Source organism: Vespa velutina, chromosome 4, assembly GCF_912470025.1.
Source record: "Vespa velutina chromosome 4, iVesVel2.1, whole genome shotgun sequence".
Classification (NCBI taxonomy): Eukaryota; Metazoa; Arthropoda; class Insecta; order Hymenoptera; family Vespidae; genus Vespa; species Vespa velutina.
Genome location: NC_062191.1, coordinates 9,059,647 through 9,072,201, shown reverse-complemented (window position 1 = coordinate 9,072,201; position 12,555 = coordinate 9,059,647). Strand labels below are relative to the sequence as shown.

Genomic DNA, 12,555 nt, shown 5'->3' with positions numbered 1-12,555 from the left:
AAAAAAAAAATTAACTGAAGTGACTGGTTTGAAATAATTCTCACGGAGCGCAAATATGTTTTACGTTCTCGTTTCTGACTAAGGGTGGAATTAATCGCTCTTTCGAAAAAAAATGTAGTATATTTACACAATTTATTTTTATATCTCAACATTATCGTATCATAATCATAATTCATCATCGAGCCATATGAATAGCAAAAAAAAAAACTAGTAACATTAATTAGAATCATGTAAAAGGGAGGATTAGAGTTTCGTCAGAAGATCAATATATAAAAAGGAAATAACGGGAGATTCGTCGGAAATTGGCGTTGATCGATCGTTCGCATTTTCGTTTGTCTACGATCATATTTTAAAAGGAATCTTTCCTTTGTTTTTCTTTTAAAATAGAAAATACATTGAATGGAAAAGAACTTTTGCGACATACACATATTGAAAATCTGCTAAACGAGAACGATCAAGAAGAATTTACAACGAGCTATGAAGTTAATCGTCGGATCGCTCGTCTTCGCTTTTTTCTCTTCTCCATGCGAAACACGCACTAAAACTTTGCTTTTCCTTCTTTCTCATTTTTGTTTTTTTCCCTCTTTTTCTTTTTTTGCGTTTTTTCCTTTCTTTTTTCATTTTTTGCTTTGCATTTGTTACACATAGAGGATAGCGAATCTGTACGGTACAACGATCGTTGAATTTGAAGACCACCAGAGATGCCTGATGAATGTGTCTTTGTAGGAACTAAATCCAACCATCTTAGTATAACGTACGTTATTTTCTACAATACAAGTGTTTTCTCGACAAGTATCTCGCTGTCGAACGACAATGCGATTTAAGGAAAAACTGATATAAGAAAAAAAAAAAAAAAAAAAAAAAAAAAAAAGAAAAAAAAAGAAAAAGAACAAGAAAGCAAAATATAAGAATTAAAAAATTGCACTTACAATTCATTGTTGCAATCTATTTCTTTTTGGAATCCTTAGAAAGTTCTCAGTGAGACCGTATACGTAATAAAAGAAAAAAGAAAAAAGAAAAAAGAAAAAAGAAGAAAGAGTAAAGAAAAAAGAAAAGTGAAAAAGAAAAAAGGAATAAAAATAAATACGAAAGAAAATTGTTTTGCAAATGGACTACATTAATCTGATATTTTCGCAAAATCGTCCGAAACGGCATATACGTACAAGAAAAAAGCACTGCAATCTCATTACGTTGTGTGTCAGGAAGTAGTACATACAACTTTTCACGGTACGAACGTATTTTTAATTCTAATTAGTAATCGGCGTTGTAAAAATACTTATACTTATGCATTATGGTTCGAAACCAAATTGCAAATGTGTCGAATGTATGAACCGTATCAGGCACTATATTAGCGCGCTTGCACGAGAATCGCGTGTGTTATTTTTGCAATTAGCCAGTTTAATAATACATAAGAAATGATAAAAGTAAAGTCAGGAATTATGAGCTTTGGACTTGTTTCCTTTAAAAACGAAAGAAAATAATAAAATGCGCGAGATAATATGTAATTTCGTTATACATGGTTGATATAACCAAAAAAATAAGAACATTTTTTTTAAGGACACGTGCAAAGTATAAAAAGTGTACTTTTGTTTCTAACAAAACCCAATCACTCATCATAGTAGTCTATAATTCATCTTTCTTTTACAAAAGTCTTATTGGAATACCACGAAGAGCAAGATCCATTTCAGATAAACGGATCAAATTGTCGAGATCATTAAGTCTTTTTAAAAACATTTAACAACAGCATATTGATAAAAAAAAAAAAAAGAAAGAAAAAGAAAAAGAAAAAAAAAAAAAGTCAAGATTATTGATGTATTGTATCAATATTCATGTCCTTGACTCGATAATGTTTCCTGACTTCCTTCTTATATTCACTAATTATCCTGAATTTCTGGAGGAGAAAGGAACTGTGCGCTCCGACTTTACAAAAATTTGTTTTCACTTATATTACAATAACCTTCTCTTGTTTTGAGAGAATCAACCCTTAATATATTATCATAAATAAATTTGGTCTATCGGTAATATTGTGAATACGCCGGTACAAATACTGGCAGTATTTGGTTAAGTAAAAATCATGATCACTAGAAGAGGTAACTGGTACCGGGTAGTTTGAAAGTATTACGAATAATCTTTGTTATTACCGTCTGTCAAGTGTAAAGGAACAACGCGATCTATCAATTCACACAAATAATAAAAAAGGAATGTGCGACACGCACGTTACAACTTCCAGTAAACTTGATCTAACATTCTTTAAATGGATGGCCGGGGATTTTTGCAAATCTATCCACGATAGAAGACAATATCATTTACCATTCGAGTTTGTCTTTTATCCTTACAACCATAGATCCTTCTATGCTATTATACAATGCTAAGTGTTAATAAATCTTAAACAACAAACTGTACATCAAACAAGATTTCTGTACCTCGTGAATAGATCTGTAAACCAATAAGAAATAATATTCTGTCGATAAATCAAATTTAAAAAAACAACCAGTCATAAAAGATTCCTTTAACATTTCCATATGATCTACAAAACTGCCCCGGTCAGCATGCATCATAGATTATCGCGACCCATATTTATCCGCTTTTTGCAGCACTCTATTTTAAAAAAATAATCAATGTTGTCGCAACACTGTGGCACATTGGGTTCAAGACGAGCATCAACATTTTGCATATACTAATACATCTAAGTCCGATACAACGATAACATTAACCGAAGATAAGAAAATTTATAATTTACATTGTTGCAATGCATTGATCCTAGTCGTGAACCAGAGGACACTGAGTTGTGCACTGTATTGTGTCTGTATATGTGTACGGTATGTGTTTGCGCAATCACTTTACATTATTACAGTTTTTTTTTTTCAGTCTGCACGCTTTCCAAAGACCTGAAAATAAGAATCCCATTTGTTCCAATCTACACATAATATATTTAAACATTGCATTTATCATCTCTATATTAAAATAAGATAGAATACATCTAGATTACTGTAAAATCAACTTCAAAGTATAAAAAACCAATTCCATCCCCAATGGATAAAAAGCAAAACTAAAAAATTTCATTTAAAACTAACAAATCCTTACCACAACTTTTTTTTTTAACCTTCCCTTTTAATGGCACCTGGCGCTTCAGCTAATCCTTTAACTTTGAGTCGATCTGCGGTCTTAAGAAAGGCTGGTAGTTGATCCTGTGAAACATTTACTTCACCTGCATACATGAATTCCAGAATCGCTTGAAGATGACTATAAGCGACATCCTTTAAAATTATAATGGGATGTTTGGACGGATTCTCCTATAACATGATGAAAACGTTTAAATCCATAATGTATATAAAATAACTCAATCTTCACTCATGAAATCATACCTCTAATAGGGATTTAAAATAGGGACTACAAGCCGATAACACCATTTTATGAGCTTTACAAGTTTGCCCATCGCAAGCTAACGTTACATCTGTAAAGCTTTTTTCGTCTCTCAAATGTTTAAATGATGATACCATATTGGATTGGAAATCATTCCATTTAAGAAAAAATTGTTGTTGTTCTCCTGCCATTGTCGATGTCCAAAATTTTCTATAAGCACTTAAACCTGTAAAAGATTAAAATTTTCATATCGAAGAACACAATATGCCTTACTCACTTTTCAAATTATCCTAAAAAATTCTAAACATCAAAAATGGAAATATTAAGAGAACAACAGAAGTTTAAAATCTTACAGCAAAACTGAAGGTTGTCTCAAATATATCGCGTAAAATAAGGTCATTAGTAGGATACATTGACACGTACGTAATTGGAAAACTATTCGCTTGGATTTACACGTAGCAACATTTTTAGGTTAGTCTCAGAAAGTCCCGCGAAAATGCGTAATTCTTAAGCAAAGACGCGAAACTATGGAGATCGACGACATCGAGTATTCGTTCCTCTAGTCTTCGAGGGCTATCGTATCGAAAAATTGAACGGATGACGATGGATCATGATATTCCCTTTCATCACAACAATACGCGTGCGTCCGTCGGTCCGTTCCGTCAAATGCGCTCTGGCCCCAAAAAACGGCCCATCGGAATTAAACGCGCGAGAAAAATAACCTTACAAAAATTTTATACTCGCCTCGATTGTACTGGCCACTGGAGACCTCGATGAGGGTGACAAAACCGTACAAAGGATGAGAAAAATATACACGTATATTGCCGAAAAGTTTTTATGCGAACGCTACCAAATTTTTGTTGTGGCTAATATCACGGCGAGAATACTCGGTTAAACTCGGTACTCTTCGTATTAATTCGGCTGAAAGTTCCGTTCGGATAGAAGTTAACTCTTTAACAACCGTGAGATGGTGCTATGCGCGCCATTTCATTTCTCACTTTTCGATTATTATCGAAATTCGAATAGGAAATTTTCCGGCGAGGTTTCTAATAGCATATATATATATATATATATATATATATATATATATATATAGAAACTGAGGAAATAAATTGATAATAATGAAAGAAAAACGAATTCTCACTGAGATATATATATATATATATATTACAAGTGATTTAAAAGTATCTATTTGAATATGTATAGGTACTTTTCGCTTAATATATTCCTGTTTGATAAAATTTCTAACTTCAAAAATTTCTTTTAAATAATATTATGATATATAAATAAAAATATATTCTCTGTATTTAACGTTAATAATATTTTCAGTGGAAAACATTAATTGTCACAGACACAATTGACGTTTATTACGTTGCATCTAATGCGAAAAATTTAAGTTCACACTTGAAGGAATTAAGTCGAATTAATATAATATTTCTTAAAGGAGGAAAAACCATTCGTAATAATATTTTAACGATTATAGATAAATTCGATCGTAAATATAAATTCTGTTCCACGAGGCTACTGATACTGATTATTATTCAATTTAGATAAAGTAGAAATATCAAATTTAAAGTATTCCTATATCATAGAATCTCACTCGAAATTTGAAAACGTCTATGAGAATAAAAAAAGAAAAGGAGATATATAATCGAAATGAATAATTCCTTTCCTTATTAATCCTGACTAAATGATGCAAAATTTGGAGAGGTTCGTGAATTAGATGCTCCCTCAAGAAAAGTTGTTGATCGATTGCACGATCTCGCGTAAGCAATCGATCGGCACACTTCTCGAGGCGCTATCCGACGTATCGAGAAGGAGATTTTATAGCTATAACTCATTGGAAATCGGTTCCGGCCTGATGTTTTCTGACGTTCAACGATGATAATTTTATGTCGTCACCCTGCGATATATATATTTCAATAAACAAACACAAAAATAGTTGAAACGAACAAACACATTTTTTGTACAAGTCGATAAAATAATAAGAACGGAATTTTAAAAGAATAATAAATAATATAGAATAAAACAATAATAAATAATAATATGAAACAAACATTCCTATTGAATCGAAATGGCGAGAAGATCAATAGATACTTAAGAAGAAAGCGAGGAAAAAATAAAATAAACGAGATATCTAACGAGAACGCTTACAATTAAACGTCGTTCACTATACGCGGAACGTCGAGGAAAAAGGAAATTCTTGGCCGGGGAATGAAAATTTACCCACTCGAAGGCCAGCACCTAAGTAATAGTCGTATGTACGCCTTTATATAAATAGAGTCACAAAAAGAAAATTTTTGATATATCGATCTAACAATCGATCTGACGATAGAGTAAAATCGAATGAGATCATACGACACGGAACGATACAATCTAATACAATCTGATCAAAATTCGATTATTTTATTTTATAAATAGACAATCGAGAAAAGCTGAGTTGTCGGAAAACTTTTCCGCATGTCTCGGCCCGCGTTTCGTGGGTAACGAAAGAGAAAGAGAGAAGAAGATAGATACATAGACTGATAAATAGATAGAGCGAGACTCATCTCACGTACGAAAAAGACAAAATAGAAAAAGAACGAACGAATAGAAGAACGGATGGACGGATGGATGGATGAACTAAGTGTATGTAGTAGTGTCCTGGTAATGTTAATAGAAATGTACTAGTAGTAGCAGTAGTAGTAATGATGTAGTAGTAGTAGTGGTAGTAGTAGTAATAGTAGTCATAATAGTAGTAGTAGTAGTCAGGAGAGGAAAGAAGTTCTTTGGCGGGTGAGAGGAGAAATGTAGTAGAATAAAGAGAGAGAGAGAGAGAGAGAGAGAGAGAGAGAGAGAGAGAAAGAGAAAGGGAGGGGAGGGAGAGGCGTCCGACAGCGGCGCACTTTCGGCTCTCGTTAAGAAGTGGGAGAGAAGTAGATGCGTATTACGCATGCGCGGGACCACGCCGCGCGCCACATTGAAAGCTTGCGACATGCCGCCAAACCGTTCAGTCGCGCGCCAACTATCGTGCGGGTGGGATTGTTTTTTTGTCTTCCCAAGCTTTTGTTCTATACACGTATTTCTATTTTATCGCGAGTTCTATATATACGTACACGCACACATACACACACACATATATATATATGTATATGTATATATATATATAAAACGATAGTAATATAATCAGTAATAGTAATAGTAATAGTTACTCGAGTGGTAGTATTGGTAGTCAGTAGTAATAATATTGGGAGAAGAAAGAAAAGAAGAATCAAAATATCAAAACGGAACGTTCGATAGAGAAAATATTCTATTAACACGTTGGCGCGAGCGAAAAGCCCGCCATTTCAAATTGAAAGGAGTAGAGTTAAGAGAAGGAAGAGTAGGTAGAAGAGAAGGAAGAAGAGGAAGAAGATTAAGAATCGCGTTGAGAGAGTAGCCGCGCGCCAACGCGGCGACATTGGCGTACTTCTCTCTGCTTATCGCTCTCTCTCTCTCTCTCTTTCTCTCTCTTTCTCTCTCTCTCTCTCTCTCTCTCTCGCTCTCTCACTCTTTCACTCTCTATTACTCCAAGTCTTTTTCATCGGTGATAACGTGCTATACTATAATAAGCGCGCTTCTCAAGAGCGCCGAGTTTATCTCTCATACCGTTCTATAATATTTGTGATGTGCAAGTGAACGATGGAATCTCCGGTCATGTACGATTCGGGGGCCCACCAGGCCCAGGTGCAGGGGGCGGCCGATCCGAAGAAGTCTCAGGTGCTGAATAACAACAATAATAACAACACTGCGAATAATAATAACAACAACAATAACAATCATCAAAACAACAACAATTCCGCCTTACAAGTTAATCACAATCACAATCACAATCAACAGCAGCAGCAGCAGACTAGCTCGGTCGTGAGCAAGGTGTCGGGAAGCAAAGCGAGTTTGCATCAACAATACGCGGAACACTGTGCTGCGGCGGGCGAACTTACGGACCTGAATACTCCCGAGATATCGCTCGATCTTCAGCATCTAATCGACGACAGTCACTTCAACGACGGTCTCTTGGACATGTTAGGTGCGAGCAATGGTGCCGTAAAACACGTTAGGACGACCGGCTACCCACGTACTACCCTAGCATATATGCCCCAACCAGTTCACAGTGGGGCAAGTTATCATCAGGGAAGTAACAGCTGTAGCGATAGCAACAGTTCGAGCTCGGAATCACCTAGCATCAAAGAGGAACCACTGGACCCAGCGGACTACCGGCGTCACTGCCCTCAATACCCACCAGCCGGTTACAGTCCTGTCACAAACGGTCCCTTCGCCAATGGCGGTCCTACCTTCACAACGTTAACACCGAGCACCGTGCCCGGAGGACATCCTGGTGCACCGGTTCACCAACCACCACCTAGAGCTGGACAAACCACCGGCCAAACTGCCGGTGGACCTATCAAACCGGTAATGGCCCATCAGCATCATGCGGCTGCTGCAGCAGCCGCAGCAGCAGCCGCCGTTGCCAGGAAACAGACCAAGGCCATCGACAAGGCCAGCGACGAGTATAGGAGACGACGGGAGAGAAACAACATTGCTGTGAGAAAAAGTCGCGAAAAAGCGAAGGTACGCTCGCGTGAAACCGAGGAGAAGGTGAAACTCCTCGTCAAGGACAACGATCTTCTCAAGAAAAGGATCGAACTTCTGACCGAGGAACTCAACGTCTTACGTTCGCTCTTCAGCAGCGTCGGAGTCGTACCCGAGCAACTTCATCGTGAAATCTCCAGGCATCTCGACCAATTCCAACAGCACGCCGTCGGACCCATGTAGCCCTCGCCGCTTGCATCGATGAGAGTCTACTAGCCGAGCCTAAGAAAATAGAAAAAAAGAGAGAAGGGGAAAGAACGAGAGAGACAGGGAGAGACTAAGAGAAAGAGAGAGAGAGAGAGAGAGCGAGAGCGAGAGAGAGAGAGAGAGAGAGAGAGAGGGAAGGGAAGGAGAAAGAAAGATAAATAGAATATTTTATCGTTGACGATGAACGCAAGTGCGACCAGCCACGAGGAAAACACACGTTCTACCACATGACATGTCGTTTAAAATCTTTAGGATCTTTCTAAAGCCGCCATCTTTAAAAAGACGTCTCCTCTCTCTCTCTCTCTCTCTCTCTCTCTTTCTCCCTCTCTCTCTCTCTATTTGTCTCTCTCTCTCTCTCTCTCTCTCTCTCTTTCTCTCTTTTTCTCTCATTCTTTCTCTTTCTTTCTCCTTCTTTTTCTCCCATTTTCTAATTTCTTGCACTTCTCTTCTTATTTTACGCTCTTTCGCGTCTACTTCATTCTCGTTTTATTATTATTTGTTTTTCCTTCTTTTTTCTACGAACTCTGCGTAAGACTGGGTGACTCGAACCGCGCGATTGGTACGACGAACGCCGTCCACCGGATGGAGAACTGGGTGGAGGGGAGGCTAATAAAGTAATAATAATTAAAATAATAATTATATAATAATAATAATAATAATAATAATAATAATAAAATAATAAAATAATAATAAAATAATAATATTAATGAAATAATAATAATAATATTAATATTAATAATAATAATAATAATAATAATAATAATAATAATAATAATAATAATAATAATAATAATAATAATACGAGTTTAGACAATATATCCGAACGCGATTTCGCGCTTATCGACCATACATCGGATATTTTCGGTCGTTATTCTCTTTTTATTAGATACCGTTGAATTAAACGAACTTAGAATTTATTATTATATTTTATTGCTCTCGTTACCAAGTACCTAAAGAAAGAAAGAAAGAAAGAAAGAAAGAAAGAAAGTAAGAAAGAAAGAAAGAAAGAAAATAAATACAACACGTATGAAACGAAGAAAAAAAATATATAAAAAAAAAAGAAAAAAAAAAAAACAAAACAAAACGGCATGCCGAGATACCATCAATTACGATTCGCATTCTCTATTTTGATTGTTTCTTTTTTGTTCATGCTCTCATCGAACGGGTGAATCGAATCGTACTTTTCTTCTCGACTGGATTGAAAAGTGCCACGGCCGTTCTCGCGAGATTAGCTGATAGAGAGAAAGAAAGAAAGAAAGAGAGAGAGAGAGAGAGAGAGAGACAGAAATGTTACTCTCGCGGCGCGTTTACCGCGCGGGCCCGACCACTCTTCTACACGTCCCTTGTATTATATAGCTCTTATTAATTTTATTATTATTCGAAGATGTATATACACACACATGAAAGCTAATATATTTTGTTAGAATGAGAGCGAAAGAATAAATCTATGATTCTTGTGTGTGTGCGTGTGTGTGTGTGTTTGTATGTGTGTGTGTGTGTGTGTGTCTGTGTTCTGTGTGTTTGTGGAATGTACAAGGACAAAAACGCGCAAGCATATGCGCCAAAAAACAATTGTCTAGTTAATGTAAAGTAAATCGAACTTTAATGCGGCAGATTAAGAGTATGCATGAATTATTGTGTGTGTGTATGTGTATGCAAAAAAAGAAAGAAAGAGAGAGAGAGAGAGAGAGAGAGAGAGAAAGAAAGAGAGAGAATTATATGGAGAAAAATCGCGCAGACGTTACCTGGCTTCGGCCTAGCCGATTCCTTATATTTTCAGTTACCATGTATAATGTAAAAAAAAAAAGAAAAAAAAAAAAGAAAAAACGCGTGAAGCGGGCTTCATTTTATGTTATTTTTTTTCTTCTTCTCTTAAATCATCGCGTTCTATCGCGTATACGAGAAGACGTCTGAATCACGTTCTGTACATCTCTACTACGTCGTGAGAGATTCAGGATAAAGAGATGCGTCTCTCCGTTCCTCAATGAGATATACATACAGACAAATATACACACACGCAACACTAAGAACCATGTAATATTTTGCGAAGATGTTATAATAATATATGTTAATACACACAAACATATATATGTATATATATATGTATATATATATATATATATGCATTAATATATATGTATCTTAACATATATGTATATATATATATATATATATGCTACAAAGAACAAAAGAAACCCAGAATGTGTGAGAAACAACACGACGCATAAATGTTACATATACACATACACACGTATTACACACGCATCGAGAAAAAAAAATTTTTTAACGCACACGAGCGCGCACGAGTGTGAATGTCATATGTGCACGCGTGACTTGGCGTATGACTGATATATGTTAGTTACGAGATTACCTGTCACGGTTGTCTTCTTGACTATGCACAAATATATTTTGATATAAAACATACATATCGGCTCGTGTCTTCTGTCTACCATTCAATTACTTCCAAAGAGTCCTTCCTTTTTCCTATTCACCTCTCGTTTCCACGTTTATAATGTGCCCACGCAAAAACCATGTTCGCTTCTCTCTTAACAATGAGGATAATACATCACCGCTCAAGATAGGCCTTAGTTCGCATAAAAGACAATCATATTATATACATAAGATCAGTCGAGATATTTTGAAAAAGAACGAAAAACTCGTGAAAAAGAAATAATGAAAACTACAGACACGATCGAAAAGCAATGTCTTACAATTAGTATGCTATAATAATAAAAACATATGTTTGGAAAAGTGGTATCGCCGACATTTACATTATGCATCCTACTCATGGCGATAATACAAACAAGGTCATCGATCAAAAGACTCTTTCCTTTCTATAAAGCCGATCCGCAATGTCGATAGCCCATAAGTCAGGTTGACTTATCGTTCGAGCTTTGTCTATTCGATTAAAATGCACATACAAATACGTACACACATATACACACACACACACACACATACACACAGATACGTATAATTACGTCGGAACGCGTAATTTAACAAATTCGATGAGATCTAAACATGATCGTTTACGAACAACGATTCAAAGATACATTGATTTTTGTGATAGAAACTTGTAGGAGAACGATAACGGGTTACTTTAAAGCTGGCCGTATACCAGATACCTCAAATTAATATTCATGGATAGAAACAATCTGGTAAAATGGAAAATGATCGGATTCGTTCTTCCATCGCGAATATAGCAACGGCAGCGAAGAAAATGACTCATAAGAGATAAGTTTGTTGTTAGTCGGATAAATAGATTAACACCATTGTCACGATCGTAACGTTGTTCTCTATCGTCTGACTCGTCGAACAGGATATACATATGTTCTATGATCTCTATGTGTCGATATCCACCATATATTACTGTACTATGATCAACTATGATCGTAAGTACGAATTTATAGATATATATATATATATATATATATATATATATATATACATATAGATATATGTATATCTATAAGTCTAAAATCTATATATATATATATATATACCCTCAACTAAAATCTCGATCTTAGTGAACTATCTCTTTGAATCGAATTTTTAGTAATAATAAACGATCATCTTGATTTACTATCATGATTTATAAGCAAAACTTTGATAAACGATTCGACGATTATTATCGTGATGCGTCACAAGTCTTCGCCGACCAGTCTTCAAACGTTCTTTAGCTCCCGGAAGAGATTGACTTTGGTATTCTAGATGTTTGATTGAATTTTCGCTTCCTCATTAAAAGCAACATATATGGAAGGGACAAACAGGTTTTCAGACTTAAACCAATAGAAAAATATTCACTCAAAATACAAGATAATTTTTTCTCTTTTAATTGTTCTGTTATTATAAGATTTTCTTAACGACGAATCTATGAATATTTTTGAAAGATGAAAATGTATATAATATTGTATATACATTTATAACGTATATACATATTTCTACATAATTTTTCAAATAACGATTCTCGAACAACATTTTTAATCGTACACTCGAGATATTCCGTCGCAATTAATCGTATTAGTAAATAGATAAGCGATACGAAAGCTTCCTACCTCGAGGTTATTCATTTTTGAAAGCCGGACTTTTACACCATTTAAGTTTCATTGCCTTAGGGTCGAAGTGCACTTCGCGAAAAGATTTTTATCAGTCAAGAGAAAGTGAATACCCGACACTAAATTTGGTTTTCTTAGAATTGACTTAGGTTGACATATTGAATATATGAGAAATGTATTAACGAGTAGTAAACGACATTCTAAGAAAGAGAAAGAGACAAAAAGAGAGAGGGAGAGAGAGAGAGAGAGAAAAGAGAGAAATTTTTCAAATTACCCTAATCTAAGCCAATATACAATTTTTTACTTATGTTAATAGGCGCTT

General features: G+C 35.4%; 2 protein-coding genes across 5 annotated transcripts; one reads left to right on the top strand and one right to left on the bottom strand.

Moving 5' to 3' along the window:
• Positions 1-115: 115 nt before the first annotated feature.
• On the bottom strand, positions 116-4,260 carry LOC124948367 (longitudinals lacking protein-like). Of its 3 annotated transcripts, none has more exons than XM_047491874.1 (4): positions 4,108-4,260; positions 3,366-3,589; positions 3,085-3,293; positions 116-2,888 (listed from the first exon to the last, which is right to left on the bottom strand). In XM_047491874.1, exons 2-3 carry the CDS (start codon positions 3,552-3,554, stop codon positions 3,099-3,101), a joined length of 384 nt encoding a protein of 127 aa, XP_047347830.1. In that variant the 5' UTR covers positions 3,555-3,589; positions 4,108-4,260; the 3' UTR covers positions 116-2,888; positions 3,085-3,098. The 3 variants fall into 3 exon arrangements, with proteins under 3 accessions (XP_047347830.1, XP_047347831.1, XP_047347832.1); XM_047491875.1 differs by lacking the exon at positions 4,108-4,260 and adding an exon at positions 3,717-4,071; XM_047491876.1 differs by lacking the exon at positions 4,108-4,260 and adding an exon at positions 3,787-4,071.
• Positions 4,261-6,339: 2,079 nt separating this feature from the next.
• Positions 6,340-10,602, top strand: LOC124948938 (CCAAT/enhancer-binding protein-like). 2 transcript variants are annotated; one of them, XM_047493292.1, is made up of 2 exons: positions 6,340-7,101; positions 7,222-10,602. In XM_047493292.1, exons 1-2 carry the CDS (start codon positions 7,024-7,026, stop codon positions 8,152-8,154), a joined length of 1,011 nt encoding a protein of 336 aa, XP_047349248.1. In that variant the 5' UTR covers positions 6,340-7,023; the 3' UTR covers positions 8,155-10,602. The 2 variants fall into 2 exon arrangements, with proteins under 2 accessions (XP_047349248.1, XP_047349247.1); XM_047493291.1 differs by having other exon boundaries at positions 6,340-10,602.
• Positions 10,603-12,555: the final 1,953 nt, after the last annotated feature.

Coding starts and splice junctions, on each gene's coding strand:
- LOC124948938 (XM_047493291.1), top strand. CDS start 7,024: ATGGAATCTCCGGTCATGTACGATTCGGGGGCCCACCAGGCCCAGGTG.
- LOC124948367 (XM_047491874.1), bottom strand. CDS start 3,554: ATGGCAGGAGAACAACAACAATTTTTTCTTAAATGGAATGATTTCCAA. Junction 3,294..3,365: donor ATTTTAAATCCCTATTAGAG/GTATGATTTCAT, acceptor ATCATGTTATAG/GAGAATCCGTCCAAACATCC.